Source organism: Heptranchias perlo, unplaced genomic scaffold (genome assembly GCF_035084215.1).
Source record: "Heptranchias perlo isolate sHepPer1 unplaced genomic scaffold, sHepPer1.hap1 HAP1_SCAFFOLD_413, whole genome shotgun sequence".
Taxonomy (NCBI): Eukaryota; Metazoa; Chordata; class Chondrichthyes; order Hexanchiformes; family Hexanchidae; genus Heptranchias; species Heptranchias perlo.
Window position 1 is genome coordinate 65,837 of NW_027139425.1, and position 18,136 is coordinate 83,972.

The 18,136-nt window shown below is 48.5% G+C and overlaps 1 protein-coding gene and 1 non-coding gene across 2 annotated transcripts in view; both read left to right on the plus strand.

The window, feature by feature from the left end:
- The first annotated feature begins 1,930 nt into the window (after positions 1-1,930).
- The window catches only part of LOC137312259 (uncharacterized), a 100,953-nt gene continuing 84,747 nt past the window's right edge, over positions 1,931-18,136 (plus strand). The window contains exons 1-2 of the mRNA XM_067978876.1: positions 1,931-2,484; positions 2,976-3,236. Coding sequence (XP_067834977.1) covers positions 1,931-2,484; positions 2,976-3,236 — 815 coding nt within the window. The remainder of the gene's footprint in view (positions 2,485-2,975; positions 3,237-18,136) is intronic.
- Positions 14,032-14,103, plus strand: trnaa-ugc (transfer RNA alanine (anticodon UGC)). The gene has a single exon. It is a non-coding gene; the product is annotated as a tRNA-Ala (tRNA).

Consider the following 18,136-nt stretch of genomic DNA (forward strand, 5'->3'; position numbering starts at 1 on the left):
AGATTTTCCTACCGTAAACAAAAAAATACATATCAGCGGGGTTAGTGGGGAGAGCGTGATCCTTCGCCAGAGCATTCCAACCCCCCTACAGCTATCCTCCGGGCCAGGCTCTGGGAAGATCCCAATAACCAGGGTCTGATTTTGGGAATGGACATCTTGCACCAGATAGAGGCGAACCTGCCTTGAGTGACCACTCACTGCAAATAGGGGGGCCGGGAGGGGGAGGTTTCCCTTTTCAGCAGATTATACCCAACAGTGTGGGGTACAGGTCCTCCGACCGATTGAGCGTGCTTGGGCGGAGGAAGGGATATGGGGGAAAGTTTGCGCAGCTTACCCTCTCGCATGGGCTACCCACAAGCTAGATTGCGGTAGGGCACAGATAGACCCTGTCAGGGTTCACGGACCCTACCACGAGGCTCACCGGCAGTATCCCCTCCGGCCGGAGGCCCAACGTGCCGTTGAGTCATTAGTGGGAGATTTGTTAGAAACCGGGATAGTGATTGAGACCCGTTCCCGGACCAACTCCCCCGTATGGCCTGTGCAAAAGCCAGATGGGTCCTGGAGGCTGACCATAGATTATACGGCCCTGAACAAAGTCACAGATAAAAGTAGCAAACCCCGCTACCATTTTAAACGGCTTCCACCCAGGCCTGTCCATATTTACGGCACTGGACATCCAAAACGGGTTCTGGACCTGTCCTCTGGACGCTGGGTCCCGGGAATGTTTTGCCTTCACTGTGCGGTCCACTCAATATACCTGGACCCGGCTGCCCCACGGATTCCACCATTCCCCCATTATTTTTCACAAGAGTCTGGAAAAGGCTCTCCAACCGGCAATGGTGGATGCCCGCATGCAAACCTCCGCCTGTCTCCAGTATGTAGACGACTTTCTCATCAGAAGCCCTTCACCCTCAGATCATTTAGACGCCCTAACATGTGTCTTGGAGACGCTAATCGTAGGAGGTTTTAAACTGAATCCGACTAAGGCCCAAGAGGAGCTCCCACGGGTTATCTATCTGGGTCAGATCATCTCCCCAGAAGGGAGAACGTTAATCCCCGAGACGGTCCGAGTGCTTTTACAAATGCCGCGACCGGCGACCGTCTACGGCCTGCGGAGCGTAACGGGTTTGTTCAATTACACTGACAGCCAGGATGCTTACTCTGTCGTCCATGACTACTCGCGGCTCTGGCAGCGACGAGGCTATTTGACTACCTTAGGCCACTAAAATAAGCACGGCCCTGCGATCGCCGAGCTTATTCGGGCAGCGAGTGGTCCCACCTTGGGGGTTGTCATTAAGATTCGGGCCCATCAGACGGGGGAGACCCCGGAAATCAGAGGGAACCGGGCTGCGGACTTGGCCGCTAAGCAGGCGGCCTTCACCCTCCCTGTGACGGCTCTTAATTCTGCAGAGGGGAAGCACAAGGGAAAGGACTAGCGAGGTAACAAGTGAGTCCCTCCTAACCGCGTACCTCTCTGAGTCCCCCGAGAATATCCACCTCTGGGTGCAAGAGGGAGCACATCAAGACGCCCAGGGGTTTTGGCGTCATGAGACCCGGTATGCGGTCCCTGGAGCCTTTAGACGAGCCCTGATACAATCCGACCATGAACCCACACACCTGGGAGGGTACAAATTATACTACCTCATAGCTGACACCTGGTGGTGGCCCGGCCTGGCCAGGGAAATCCACGAGTCCGGACGCTTCTGTTTGCCCTGTCTCCAAACGGGAATTGGGGGTCACATACGAGGACGTATGGGACTCGCCCGACGGCCCAGCGGACCATGGACACATTTACAGATGGATTTCATTGGCCCCTCCCTCCCAGTGGCGGTACAGCCATGTTTTTGTCATCATTGACCTTTTCACTCGCTGGGTGGAGGATTTCCCGACCAGGGGGAATACGGCCGAAGCAGCAGCAAAAATCCTAGCCATGGAGGTCATTCCTCGCTGGGGAGTGTCCTACCAGATAGGTTCGGATCAGGGAACTCATTTCACCGGCAAGACAATGAAACAGGCTTTGGCCCTTTTGGGGGTCCGACAGCGGTTCCACATCCCCTGCCATCCTCAATCGTCTGGAATGGGAGAGGGAATGAACCGCACGCTAAAACAATCCATCAGTAAAATCATCCTGCAGACCGGTAAAGGGTGGAACACCGTCCTCCCCGCTAATCTTTGGGGATTACGGGCCACGCCAGCCAAAAGCACCGGCTTTACACCATTCGAACTAATGACTGGACGGGCCATGGTGTTACCCCAAGACGCACCCCCACTGGGCACAGGGGACACCTCCCAGTTCCAAAACACCCTCCTGACATACCTGCGTCTGCTCAGTGAGACCAACCAGGCTAACCATTTCCGGGTCCAGCATTTACAGGAGGCACACTATCTCTCCAGATGTCAGCGTCTCCCTCCTCAAGCTCATTGCTGCAGCATGAACGGATCGGACTGGATTGGAACAGGACGTGTGGAGGGGTTAACAGATGCGTAATAAATCGTTAAGAATAATGCGAATCAGCGCTCTTTTTTTTTTCCAGGACCAAGGTCAGAAGATCGAGTCAATTGTTTAGGATGTTCTGTATCTCTCTCTCTGCCTTACAGGTACACGGGCCGGCCCCAGTACTGCCACCGCTACCGGACATATTGACTCTCCAACTATTGGTTACCCAGGCTGGAATATTTCCCTCCTCTTCATCCTCCTCTCTGTTTCTTTCCCCTTTTCCCAGGTCTATCGGACCCCTCTTCGCCTACCCCGGCCCAGCACTGGTCCCTCAACCTGGGGCACTGGCGACTTTGACACTATGAATTGGTCTGTATCAGGGATGATAGGATTGTTGGGACTGCTGGTTTATGGACGGGCAGCTACTGACTCGGAGTTAGAATGGTGCCGGGACGAGTTTGGAACACACACGTGCTATCTGGATGATAGCCGAGGTGGGTATGTGTTAGTTACGCTACTTAATGTGTGCCATCCCCAGTCCGGAGTTTAGCTTCACCCCGGAAAGTCCTGTACGAATTGGACATGAGGAGCTGGTGGACATACACCAGGACAACACGACCTTTCTTCAAGTGTCTGAAGACATTAGGAACGACGTATGGAACTACATCAACACGTTTGGATATCCAATACCTCCATTGCCCGAACACCTGAGACAGTTACGAGAGAAGGTTGAACATTCCCAGCAGGTGAATTATACCATGGAACAGGGGAGCAAGGAGTTGAGGAAAGACATCATGTGGTGGGATGTCTCATGGGACTGGGGACTAAATGTACAGATTCACCCATGGATCCGACTAATTTCCCATGTTTTGGTCATGGTGCAGTTTATACTGGTCTTTATTCTGCTATGTATGGCATGTAAGAAATGTAAACGGGCTGTGGCAAAACATCTGGCTGGACAGGAGGTTAAAACAGCTGGTGTATGCGCCCCTCCCCCACCCGTGCTTCAGACGATTTCAGCCGCTTGTGGGAAAAATCAAGTGTGTGGGTGAGGAGAGCAGCAGGAGATTGAATCGGGAATGGTTTTAATGTAAATGACTAATTACCCTCTTTTGATGCAGACCCGGTGCCTCGACAGGCGGCCGCCTCGACAGGACTCATGTCGGATCATATGTGACCAATAGAGGATCCCCCTGGAATAGCCAGTGGGCTGGAGAGGGGAGAGGGCGAGTAAATTAGGTTGATTATTATACAAAACCTCAGTCACTTGCGCTCTTGCTTTTCCCTGAATAATCCAATGTCCAACCCCACTGTAAAGGTGTTTTTCGGGGTTTGGAGGGGGGACTGTTGGACTGGAAAATAGGCTTGTGAACAGAAATCCAAAACCTCCAGCCCCCCCTCACCTAACCTGATATATATATATTAAAGAATGATTCTCCACTCCTATCCTCACACACACAAGTAGTTAAATCGCACATGTAGCATTTAGGTAGCAGCAAAGCATGATGGGATACTTGACCATTATGGGAGCAGCTTGTAACCCACATTGTAAAAGCTGACAAAGGCAGGTTTGTTGGATTTGTGTCCACCACCTCGCTTATCTCCAGAACACACCAGGGAATGTTTATCCAAGGCCGAAGCCGACATTGTTTATCCTAACGAGCTCACTTCAGATGATTAAGGGAGGAGCGGTGGATATCTCCAAGGTTACCCCAGCTCAAAAGGGAGTCAGATAGGAAGCAGCTGCTCAGGGATTTGTGAAGACCCTTTGTGTAGTTTCAATGTCTGGGACTTGTGTTTATTGATAAGGGTCCTCCTCAGGAATGTGAGATGTTTAATGTCATGGGACGACCCAAGGTAGCCCCTGACAAGTGAGTGGCAGACTATACCACCCAATGAAACCCTCTGTAGTTACATAGACCTGTACCACATTCTACAGCAGGTGGGTGTTGCTTATTGAAAGGTATAAACATGCTTGTAGTGCTGACGTTCCTTTGAGAGTGAGTCACGAGCTTGAGGAAGCTGCCACTCTCCCTTTGTGCACAAGGTTTTCTAATAAACTATAACTTGGTCAGCAGTTCCGTCTCCGTCTGGTTTTGATCCAAAAATTCGAGTCTAACAAGGCTGAGGATTGATTTAATTGAGGTGTACAAATTTATGTGTGGCCGAGATAGGCTGGATAGGAAGGACCGATTTCCCTGAGCAGAGAGGTCAATAAACAAGGGGCACGGCATTGATTTAAAGTGATTGGTAGAAGGATTATTGAGGAGCTGAGGAAAACATTTTTCACCCAGAGGGTGGTAGGTGTCTGGAATTCACTGCCTGAAAGAGTGGTAGAGGCAGAAACCCTCAACTCATTTAAAAGGTACCCGGATATGCACCTGAAGTGCCGAGACCGACAAGGCTATGGACCAAGTGCTGGAAAGTGGGATTAGGCTGGGTGGCTCAATTTCGGCTGGCGTGGACACAATGGACTGAATGGCCTCCTTCTGTGTTGTAAATTTTCTCTGATTCTATGATTCTAATTAACACGAAGCAGGGTAGTTCAGGGATCATGAGAACACTACTGAAGAAAAGTAACTGCTGGGAACCAAGCAATGTGTCCTTGTAAACCACAGATTAGGGAAGTTCCAGCTCCAGTGACAGAGATGGATCACAACAGGGTATAAAAGTGAGGGGATACTGATGTAAGGGGCAGTTGGGACTGGAGACACCGGAGATCAAGCTCAGGGAGTCCGTGGTTCCATCCAGAGGGCTGATCTCGTCGACACGGGGGATTTGCATGTTTAGTCTGGTATGGGAGAGGAAAGAGAATTTGCTCATATATTTCTTCATGAGGTATTAAAGTTGCTGACTCTCAGACTTGTTAATTAATAAGACAATGCATTATTAAGAACCTTCCATCCCTAAGTCTCTCTGCTTCTCTACTTTTAAACTTTCACCATTTAGTTTACATTTCATCTCATTTTTCTTCCTCTCAAAATGCATCACGTCACATTTCTCTGCATTAAATTTCACCTGGCCCATTTACTAACCCGTGGACGTCACAGTGAAGTCACTGACTCCTCTTCACAGTTGCCCCGGTGCCAATTTTGGCGTCATCTATCAATTTTCACCTTGTGTCCCACATACCCAAGCTCATATCATTCTCTGTATTGTGGTTAGCAATGGTCCCAACACTGACCCTGTGGGACACCACTGTTCACATCCCTCCAGTCTGGAGAACATCCATTAACCACGACTTTCTGTTTTCTGCCCTTTACACAACTCCCTAAACACACTGCCTCATTCCTTTTAATACGGTAAGTACTAATTTTATCAACAAGCCTCCTGTCCGGCATCTTACCAAACACCCTTTCACAATCAATGTCCACAACATCCACTACATTCACTTTATCAGTAGACTTGAGTTATCTCAAATGATCCATGTTGGCTGTTCTTAGTTAATGTGTTTTTCTTACAAATGTTGAAATGTTTGCTCCACCTCATCTGGTTTGATCTGTTTCAAGACGCAACAGAAAGGTCGAGTTGTCTCCAGGAGTTTAAGATAAATTAGGTTTTAAAAATTATGTTTCAGACAATGAGGGACATCTGGGCTGAGACCCGCCCATTCGGTGCCACAACTCCCACCCCTCACACACTCCGATTGGTTGGAGGACCAACTCACCCCTCAGCCGCCCACCCCTCAAGTCAATTTCCGCTCCTCCTCTTGGTCCGGAACTCTCCTTAATCACCAGGGCGGGATTAGTGTTGAGACTGACATCCTGAGGTGCAGTTCGAAAATAAACATGAATTGAACCCGTCCGTTGCAACATTTAATAAAACGAAATTAATAAAAGTTACCGTAAAAATATTTTCTGGAGGTCACCAAAGTGGGGGAGCGCCTGCGCTGTGTGTTTGTGCCGATTTAAATGACACGAAGAGCTGGTGTTTCATTTTATTTTATTATCTTTGTTCCAAACGCGCTCTTCCTGCTTCCAATGTCTTTGTTTTTCGGCCTGATATTAAAATCATCAATGGCGGCTGCATCACCCAGCATGCAGCGCGGTACAGATTGTGCCCTATCTGAATCAGTGGAGCTCAGTGCGCAGGCGCGGTAGTGACTCATGATCGGGCAGTGTGTCCTGAGCATGCGCGGCCAGTCGAGGCTGCGGGAGGAGCGCGTTCGGTGCAGGTCAGAGGATCGGAGCAAGAGGCTCAATAAACCCCGGGGCCCGGGTCCGGGCTCAGGCCCAGGCTCAGGCTTTACAAACCCCGAGTGCGGCCCCAGACCCGAATATAAAACAGTGAACATTATCCCCCCCTCACTCCCCGCCGGGAAATGAAGGGGAAATGGGGATCGGTCAGGGAGCGTCTGTAAATGAAGAAGAAATGGTGATCGGTCAGGGAGCGTCTGGAAATGAAGGGGAAATGGTGATCGGTCAGGGAGCGTCTGTAAATGAAGGAGAAATGGTGATCGGTCAGGGAGCGTCTGTAAATGAAGGAGAAATGGTGATCGGTCAGGGAGCGTCTGTAAATGAAGGAGAAATGGTGATCGGTCAGGGAGCGTCTGTAAATGAAGGAGAAATGGTGATCTGTCAGGGAGCGTCTGTAAATGAAGGAGAAATGGTGATCGGTCAGGGAGCGCCTGTAAATGAAGGAGAAATGGTGATCGGTGAGGGAGCGTCTGTAAATGAAGGAGAAATGGTGATCGGTCAGGGAGCGCCTGTAAATGAAGGAGAAATGGTGATCGGTCAGGCAGCGTCCATTAATGAAGCTGAAATGGTGATCGGTCAAGGAGTGTCTCTCAATGAAGAAGAAATCGTGATCGGTCAGGGAGCGTCTGTAAATGAAGAAGGAATGGTGATCAGTCAGGGAGTGTCTGTAAATCAAGGAGAAATTGTGATTGGTCAGGGAGCATTTGTAAATTAAGGAGAAATGATGATCAGTCAAGGGAGCATCTGTAAATGAAGGAGAAATGGTGATCGGTCAGAGATCATCTGCAAATGAGGGAGAAATGGTGATTGGTCAGGGAGCATCTGGAAATGAAGGAGAAATGGTAATCGGTCAGGGAGCATCTGTAAATGAAGGAGAAATGGTGATCGGTCAGGGAGCATCTGTAAATGAAGGAGAAATGGTGATCGGTCGGGGAAGGTTTGTAAATGAAGGAGAATTGATGATCGGTCAGCGAGCATCGACAAATGAATGAGGAATGGTAATTGGTCAGGGAGCGTCTGTGAATGAAGGAGAAATGGTGATCTCTATATCTTCAGTCATCCAGGGAGCTCGAGCTTTGGATGCTGTTCCTTTCCTCCTCGTGGGAATCTGTCTACTCTGTACCCAAACCCACTCCTCCTTGAAGGCCTCCCACTGTTCAATTACTGTTCTGCCTGCCAATTTTTGATTCCAATCCTCCAGGACAAGATCCCTTTTTAACTCACTGGAATTAGCCCTCCTCCAGTTAAGAATTTTCGTATTTGATTGTCCCCTGTCCTTTTCCATAAATATTCAAAACCTAATGAGATTATGATCACTGCTGCCCCACTGAAACATGCTCCACCTGCCCCACTTCATTCTCCACAACGAGCCCATTGCTGTACTCACATTCACTCTCTCACACTCTCTTATATTCAATCTTTCACATTCACTGTCTGACATTCACTCTCTGGCATTCACTGTGTCACATTAACTCTCACGCTCTCTCACATTCATTCTCTCACTCTCTCTCACCCTTTCACTCATGGTTTCGGGTCACTGAAAGATGACACGATGGTTTGGATTTCAGCACAGGGAGGAGGGAGATTGTGTGGGATGGAGATTTACATCTTTGGAGGAACAAGAGAGGAAAGAATGTTCCATAGAAACTAGAAATGTCTATTCTGAATTTCTATCCTGTACTTACAGTAATGACTTTTCTGAACTCCTTTTGCAGGGTATTGGAAGGGGAGAATTTGGAGAGGGAAATTCAAATCAAAAATCACGTCCGATCTGACAGAGTCACTCGATTCATCAGGACCTGAATATCATCGGCCTTTGAATGTGGAAGGAGAAATGTTTGTCTGTTCTGTCTGTGGGAGAAGATTTCAAACATCAGTGTGAGTGGGAAAGCACCGAGACACACACACCCGAGTGAGAGTGTTCCAGTGCACTGACTGTGGAAAGAGCTTTAACCAGTTACACAGCCTGAAAAAACATCGCACCATTCACAGCGGGGAGACACCGTACACGTGTTCTGTGCTTGGACGAGGCTTCAACTGATCGTCCAACCTGGAGAGACACAAGGACACCCGGACCACGGAGAAACCGTGGAAATGTGGGGACTGTGGGAAGGGATTCAATTACCCTTCAGAGCTGGAAACTGATCGACACAGTCACACTGGGGAGAGGCCGTTCACCTGCTCCGTGTGTGGGAAGGGATTTACTCGGTCATCCAACCTGCTGAAACACCAGCGAGTTCACACTGGGGAGAGGCCGTTCTCCTGCTCTGTGTGTGGGAAGAGATTCACTCAGTCTTCCAACCTGCTGACACACCAGCTTGTTCACTCCGATGAGAGACCTTTTAAATGCTCTCACTGTGAGAAGAGCTTTAAAAGCAGAAAGGAACTGTTGAGACATCAACGCAGTGACACGGGGGAGAGGCCGTTCATCTGCTCTGTGTGTAAGAAGAGATTCACTCAGTCCTCCATCCTGCTGAGACACCAGCAACTTCACTCCGGCGAGAGACCTTTTAAATGTTCTGACTGTGAGAAGAGGTTTAAAAGCAAAATTAATCTGCTGACACACCAACGCACCCACACTGGGGAGAGGCCGTTCTCCTGCTTTGTGTGTAAGAAGAGATTTACTCAGTCATCCCACCTGCTGAGACACCAGCAAGTTCACACTGGGGAGAGGCCGTTCTCCTGCTCCGTGTGTGGGAAGAGATTCACTCAGACTTTCAACCTGCTGACACACCAGCGAGTTCACTCCGATGAGAGAAGTTTTAAATGTTCTGACTGTGAGATGAGGTTTAAAAGCAAAATTAATCTGCTGACACACCAACGCATTCACACTGGGGAGAGGCCGTTCCCCTGCTCCCTGTGTAAGAGGAGATTTACTCGGTCATCCCACCTGCTGAGACATCAGCGAGTTCACTCTGATAAGAGACCTATTAAAGTTCCGACTGTGGGAAGAGATTTAAAAGCAAAAGGAATCTGCTGACACACCAACGCACTCACACTGGGGAGAGACCGTTCACCTGCTCCGTGTGAGGGAAGGGATTCACTATTTCATCCGAACTGCTGATGCACCAATTTGTTCACACTGGGGAGAGACCTTTTTAATGTTCTGACTGTGAGAAGACCTGTAAAAGCAGATACCAACTATGGAGACATCGACGCATTCACACTGGGGAGAGGCCGTTCACCTGCTCCATGTGCAGGAAGAGATTTACTCGGTCATCACACCTTCTATCACACCAGCGAGTTCACACTGGGGAGAGACCTTTAAAATGTTCTGACTGTGGGAAGAGATATAAAAACAACAGGAATCTACTGAGACACCAACGTACTCACCCTGGGGAGAGACTATTTAAATGTTCTCACAAATGCTCTGCTGAAACACCAACGCACTCACACTGGGGAGAGACTGTTCACCTGCTCCGTGTGTGGGAAGGGATTCACTAATTCATCCCACCTTCTGAAACATCAACTTGTTGACACTATTGAGTGACCTTTTAATGCAGTGACTGTGAGAAGAGCTTTCAAAGCAGAAATGAACTGCTGACACATCAACTCACGCCCATTGGTTGAGAGACTGTTCACCTGCTCCGTGTGTGGGAAGGGATTCACTCAGTCATCACATGTGCTGAGACTCCAGCGAGTTCACATCTGATTACAGGGGTTAGATTCTGCTGTTAATCCCATCCAGGACTGAACCATGTTCATTCTGACAGTTGGGGTTTGTTTCTCCTGATGTTAATAACCCCTATAACTGGGCTGGAGTTTAATATTCAGGATATTTGTGAAATAAATCAGCTTTGTTTTAAACACCTTGTTGTAGATTTTGGTCTTTCCCACCTGAGTGTTTAGCATCACCTGACTGGAGCTCAGAAAGGACAATCTGGGGGGAGGATCGTCCGGTGGGAACAGAACTTCAGCCTGGACACAGTCCTTCAGGGCCACACTGAGAGGGGCAAACGGCACTTTGGTCTTTCTCGTCTCTCTTCACTGACAGCAAAATCTCCGTGTGGGTTAATCTTGAGGCGTGTAAGAAATGTGCCCCAGCCGCTCTCTTCCATGGTTCAGAGCTTCTCGGAACGGAACAGAAGGCTCCTGTACAACGGTGTTTAGAGACAGGAAGAACAATGTGTCAGGATTAACCCATTAACAGATATAATTTAGTATAATTATAATCAATAGTGGAAGTAGAATCAAATGTACTGTGAATCTATGTATCTATAAATGTAAACTGTACTGTGTATTAATATAGAATGAACCATGTAACGTGTGTTCAATAAGAAAGTGCTGGTGGGCCGAGAAGGATGCATGATGGTTATTATAGTCAAGTTTGCAGTTAAAACTAAAAGGATGCTGACAACAGTAAAGTGGGAATGAACAGACCTAAGGGAGGAATGTGCTGTAATAGCATAATGTCTAAAAGACATGTAGATAAAGGGACTGAAGGTTCATTAAATCAAGGAGTCACTCAGGCTCAGGCCTCTCTATCTCGAGCCTCCACAAGCCAGTGAGCAGAAGTCTGTTTTCCACACGGTTCTGTGAAGACTCGCAATGTAAACTCTAAATAAGGTTCTGTTAAGTCTGTAACAACAAGGCACGGATGGGACCAGGAGTTATGCTTGGAATGTAACTTCTGAAGGTTGAGAGACATGAATAATGGTCAGGCTGAGAGATGTGGATGTGAGAGTGAACTGCTCATAAACTGAAAAAGGGAATAAGAAAAGACCTCAAAAGCTGAGGAAGGCGCACAAGATTCTGGCAAGGAAGAAGAGAACTTTTCAGTCAACAGATCACAGCGAGAGAGAGAGAGAGAGAGACCGCACTGTAGTCACTTGGAGGGATAGAGAGAGAGAGAGAGAGAGACCGCACCGTAGTCACTTGGAGGGAGAGAGAGAGAGAGAGACCGCACCGTTGTCACTTGGAGGGACAGAGAGAGAGAGAGAGAGACCGCACCGTAGTCACTTGGAGGGACAGAGAGAGAGAGAGAGACCGCACCGTAGTCACTTGGAGGGACAGAGAGAGAGAGAGAGAGAGACCGCACCGTAGTCACTTGGAGGGACAGAGAGAGAGAGAGAGAGAGACCGCACCGTAGTCACTTGGAGGGATAGAGAGAGAGAGAGAGAGAGACCGCACCGTAGTCACTTGGAGGGATAGAGAGAGAGAGAGAGACCGCACCGTAGTCACTTGGAGGGAGAGAGAGAGAGAGAGAGACCGCACCGTAGTCACTTGGAGGGACAGACAGAGAGAGAGAGAGAGAGACCGCACCGTAGACACTTGGAGGGATAGGGATAGAGAGAGAGAGAGAGAGAGACTGCACCGTAGTCACTTGGAGGGACAGAGAGAGAGAGAGAGAGACCGCACCGTAGACACTTGGAGGGACAGAGAGAGAGAGAGAGAGACCGCACCGTAGTCACTTGGAGGGACAGAGAGAGAGAGAGAGACCGCACCGTAGTCACTTGGAGGGACAGAGAGAGAGAGAGAGAGACCGCACCGTAGTCACTTGGAGGGATAGAGAGAGAGAGAGACTGCACCGTAGACACTTGGAGGGATAGAGAGAGAGAGAGAGAGAGAGACTGCACCGTAGTCACTTGGAGGGACAGAGAGAGAGAGAGAGAGACCGCACCGTAGTCACTTGGAGGGACAGAGAGAGAGAGAGAGAGACCGCACCGTAGTCACTTGGAGGGACAGAGAGAGAGAGAGAGACCGCACCGTAGTCACTTGGAGGGACAGAGAGAGAGAGAGAGAGACCGCACCGTAGTCACTTGGAGGGACAGAGAGAGAGAGAGAGACCGCACCGTAGTCACTTGGAGGGACAGAGAGAGAGAGAGAGAGACCGCACCGTAGTCACTTGGAGGGACAGAGAGAGAGAGAGAGAGAGACCGCACCGTAGTCACTTGGAGGGACAGAGAGAGAGAGAGAGACCGCACCGTAGTCACTTGGAGGGATAGAGAGAGAGAGAGAGAGAGACCGCACCGTAGTCACTTGGAGGGACAGAGAGAGAGAGAGACCGCACCGTAGTCACTTGGAGGGACAGAGAGAGAGAGAGAGAGACCGCACCGTAGTCACTTGGAGGGACACTCCTGAGGTTTCAAGGAACACTCACTATTTCTCTTTGTTAAGTATCACCTTTTTGCACTAATTGTGATGTGATTAATAAATCGGTTTTGCCTTTAACCGTAATACCAGTACCAGTGGTGATCTTGTTGTTGTCAGGAACCAGTCCTTAGATTGGATCAGATTATAATCCTGAAAATAGTGGTTTAAATCCTACAATTGGCGACCACGAAGGGACTATTTCTGACAACAGCTAAAACCTGGTGGGGGATAGTTACAGAATATAAATTGATTATTTCTCCAGTAAAATGAAGTGAGTGGGGGATAGTTACATAATATAAATTGATTATTTCTCCAGTAAAATGTAGTGAGTGGAGGATAGTTACATAATATAAATTGATTATTTCTCCAGTAAAATGTAGTGAGTGGAGGATAGTTACATAATATAAATTGATTATTTCTCCATTAAAATGCAGTGAGTGGGGGATAGTTACATAATATAAATTGATTATTTCTCCATTAAAATGCAGTGAGTGGAGGATAGTTACATAATATAAATTGATTATTTCTCCATTAAAATGCAGTGAGTGGGGGATAGTTACATAATATAAATTGATTATTTCTCCATTAAAATGCAGTGAGTGGGGGATAGTTACAGAATATAAATTGATTATTTCTCCAGTAAAATGCAGTGAGCGGAGTGCACACCCACCACGGGTGGCCTCACAAAATGAGGACAATCAGTTCTTCTTTCCTTGGTGAGAGGTTTCTTTAATCTGGGGATTTAGTTCAGTGGTCGAGCGCATGTTTTACATGTGTTGAGGTCCTGGGTTCAACTCCCAGTATCTCCCTAAATAATTTTCCACCAGAATTCCCCACGGAAAGTTGAATGACGCTTTTTGAGCTCAGCGAGTTCCAACTTCTGAGGCTCCACAAGCATTAAATTGTCCCGGAGCGGGACTTCATCTCTCGGTCCCCTCAACAGCTCAACTCAAAGCAGCCGCCGACTGAGGGGAATGTGTGACGGTGCAATATCGAGCGAGCAGTCCCAGCTCTTGTTCCTGTTTGACGCTCTGTCATTCTTCCATCTCACTTTATGATTCAGAGGTTGGATTTCAGCCTTGTCACTGACCATTAGCGATTGGGTTTTTTTATTTCCGCAGACTTTTTTTTTGGAAAGTTCAAAGTAAAGAGGAGCAGAAACCCCGTGAACTGAAGCAGAGGTTGAACATTGTGAACACGCGGGACCGCTGGGCATCTCGATGTCCTGGAGAGACGGAGCAGAAAGCTCACGGCTTCACTTCTAAAGTGTCTGCTTGTTTATTTCTCAGGTACCTTTTGACCTGTGGGGATGTAGCTCAGTGGAAGAGCGCATGCTTTGCATGTATGAGGTCCCGGGTTCAATCCCCGGCATCTCCAAACAAGTTAAATTTAAAATTTTGGATTCAACTGTGAGAATATCATCTGAGACTCGCCTCACATTTACACACAAGGAGAGACAAGAGTTTCTTCACCTCGCGAAAAACCGAACGCTCCGCACAGAATATCATTCAATGGGAGAGCACCCACGGTGTTTCAATGGCTCCCATCTCATGGTTGAACAGCTTGCCCAGTGATGGATTATTTCCAGTTTCACAGATTGGGGGGAAGCAGCGGACCGGCGTTCCGACCACAAAGAGGGAAGAATAGTCTGGATGTTGGGAGCTTCATCTTTTCCCAGAAAGTACTGAGCATCTGGAATGTATTCCCGGCTGGTGTGGTGCGTGCTGACCCTCTCTGGTGTGGTGGGTACTGACTCTCTCTGGTGCGGTGGGTGCTGACCCTCTCTGGTGTGGTGGGTGCTGACCCTCTCTGGTGCGGTGGGTGCTGACCCTCTCTGGTGCGGTGGGTATTGACTCTCTCTGGTCCGGTGGGCGCTGACTCTCTCTGGTCCGGTGGGTGCTGACCCTCTCTGGTCCGGTGGGCGCTGACTCTCTCTGGTCCGGTGGGTGCTGACCCTCTCTGGTGCGGTGGGTGCTGACTCTCTCTGGTGTGGTGGGTGCTGACCCTCTCCGGTGCGGTGGGTGCTGACCCTCTCCGGTGCGGTGGGTGCTGACTCTCTCTGGTCCGGTGGGTGCTGACCCTCTCTGGTGCGGTGGGTGCTGACCCTCTCTGGTGCGGTGGGTGCTGACTCTCTCTGGTGCGGTGGGTGCTGACTCTCTCTCCGCCTTTTTTCTGGATTTTTTTCTGGTTTGCAACCGCTCCCAGGAGATTCCATGTTCCCGGTGGGTGGGGCTGGTGGTGTGTGTAGGAAGTGTCCAGTCACGATGCTCCAGGCATGTGGGGCAGGATTGATGAACGAGCTGGTCATTTCCTGCCCGTCATGTCCGTCTGTAACCCCAGATCGTCAAGGTGTTTTTAGTGAAGTGATCTTTAAACACAAAATCCTCACCTGGGGCAAGTCCTGCGTCCGTCTGTAGTGAAATGAGATTCAATGCTGTCTGGGCCTCACCTTGTCCTCCTCCTTTTACATTATTATATTGTCCGCACACAGTGATATGTTTGGTTAAGATGAAAATACAAATTATCCGCTCTGGGCTCCTCCAGTCTCTCTGTGTTTCTCTCTCCTCCTAAACTGACTGACTGTCGGATAATAGTAACTGGTGTCCTCTCCATCCCGTTCTCAACACCCAGACACGACTACTTACTGAATAAATTCAACACTCACAGACAGTCCAGTGTCAGACAGTTACAGACGGTTTCTCTCCACCTTTCCTTACAGGACTGGCGAATGATGAATGCCCCGTCAGACCGGTTGATTTACAGTAAAAGGGACAGTGACCGTCTCACCAATAGCACTGGAGGTCTGTTCACAGACACAGAATCAGTCTTTCCCTTTCTATCAGTGTGTCTATATTACGCTCAGTAACAGTATCCCGCCTCCTTGTACAGCACGAGGGAGAGAGAAAGATAGACAGACAGAGAGAGACACACAGACAAACAGACACAGTATCAGTCTCACACTTCCCATCAGTGTGTCCGTTTCACACTCAGTAACAATATTCCACCTTCATGTACAGCGCTAGAGAGAGATAAAAACAGACAGGCACAGTATCAGAATTACACTTCCTATCAGTGTCTCTGTATCACTCTCAGGAACAGTCTCCCACCTTCATATGCTGCACAAAAGAGAGAAAGAGAGAGAGACTGACCTGTAATGTCCTGTTTACACAGAGTAACAAATTGGAAAATATTTCATTCCAATTGCTATTCCAAGGTGGAGTGACAGAAGATGCAGTCTCATCTCTCACTGATATTATTTCAGAGACAGACACATTATTAATCCCACTCTCAGGGACAGTGTCACACATTTAACCCTCTCTTGCATGTTGTCCCCTCTGCAATCTTGCAGCTCAGGGCCGTTCTGTATTACTCTCAGTGACCGAGAGTTTCACTCCGATTGAAATAAACTGGGACTGTTGCTGCCTGATATTAATCCTACACGGTCCCAGCAAATACACCGACTCCCACTTTCCTCCCCCGTTTCTCCAGGATTGGTTTGAGGAATCCTCCCTCCAGTTTCGGAGTCAAACGTCACTTTATCAGTCAGGGAGCCAAGAATGAACAGAACCCATTGGCTCATTCCACAGCCGCTCACTTTATCTCTGAAAGACTCTTTCCCATCAAAAGAGCCCGAGAGAAACAGCAGGGATGGAAACCTCGAGTTTAATAGTTGGAGATTGTAAAGTCAGTCTGGATTCCAGCGTTAGGCACTGGTGGAATCCCATCTGTTTCCCATTCTGGTGCCTGTTCCTGCACTGCCTGTGGAGCCCATTCCCTCTGACCTTTCCCCCAGACCCACTTCCTTTGCTCAGACAGGCGGGAATGGAGAGATCACGGCCCCCGGGGGAAGGGAGCAAAGAGCAGCCTCGTTACAGCAGCTCATCGCTCCGGGACCGTGTCCGCAGATGGGCTCAGAGATCGGCATTGCGTCCGGGGGAAGGGCAGGGGGAGTCCGGGGGCTGTTTGTAAGAGGCGGAGTGGATCAGGAACTGGTCCCGGAACATGGAGTGAGAGGGGGGAAGGGAGAGGTCATTCTCGGGCTGTGTGTGGACAGGGTGTGTCCAGGGGAAGGGAGAGAGAATGGGAAGAACCTGCTATTAAAACCATTGCTGCTTTCTCTCCCCAAACCAGGAGTGAATGGTCCTGGTTTAGTTCCAGTCTCACCCTGTTTATTGTTATTGGACAGTGAAGAGTGGAAACAGAGCCGGACAGTAAGGATGTGGGGAGTTATACAAAGAGCATCTATTGCAGGCACCAGGTGAGAAGTGTGAAGGACACAATTTAAACAGCGGCTGTTTGGTTTCGGTTGAACGGTTAGTCCCATGGGAGAGGGGATGAGAAACCTGACCTGGACAAAGGTCCCTGCCCCATCGGGTAGTCCCATTCATGGATCAGTGCAGGGGTTGGGTTGTGTCTGGATGTCACTAAATTGTTGTAAAACAGCCCAACACACCTGGTGTGCAGAAGCTGAGTGCTGCAGTGGAGTCAGACACTGACACTGTTTGTATCACTGGTTTTCATTTGTGGATATTCAAAATGATCATTAGCAGAGATATTAAACTGATCTCTATTCTATTTTCAACCTCACCGTTTCTTGAGTTAGAAGAGATCATTTTCTTTCCACAGGCGAATCCATGAATGATCCAGAATGAATGTGATGTTTCCTCCACCCGAGGCACAAGGAGGAGTGCAGCCAGCTCCTTCTCACACACAGGAGGTACATTATCACCCACAGAGCACAGAGACACAGACAGGTCATCAGTTCCACAGTCTCAGACAGCAGAAGTAGTCAGTCCCACACTGATCCCAAGTTCCAGAGACACACTTTCAATCCAACATTCAAACAGAGCGGGTGAGGCAGACACTGTTCCATTTGCCCCGAACTCAGTCCCGCTGACAGGTAGATACAAAAATCCCAGTCCAAAATCACACTCTCAGATTGAAAGGCACTGTGTCAATCTCACAATAGGGCAACATAGCTACGAATTAAATACCAGAGAGAAATCACACATGGTACCCGATTGAAAGGGACAGAATGAATCCCAATAATGTACCTGAGATTCCAATTGAATACTATCCCAGAACTCTCACACACATGACTTTAATACATGAAATATCCATTCGAAAAGTGAACCATTTGCTACAAATTGCAAACAAATCCAAACCTCACGTACAGTATCGATTGAGAAATACTGAAATATAGTAAACCTGAGAAACAAATTAGATTCCTGTTCAGAATGCACTCGTAGAATGAAATTTAAAGATACAGTATCAATTCTATTAGTGCAGACTGAGGTACACATTATATACCAGTCCAAAAATCTCATACAATATTAGACTGAAAGATACAGTATCAATTCCATTTCTACAGACTGATCTACACATTACAAACCAATTCAAAAATGTCACC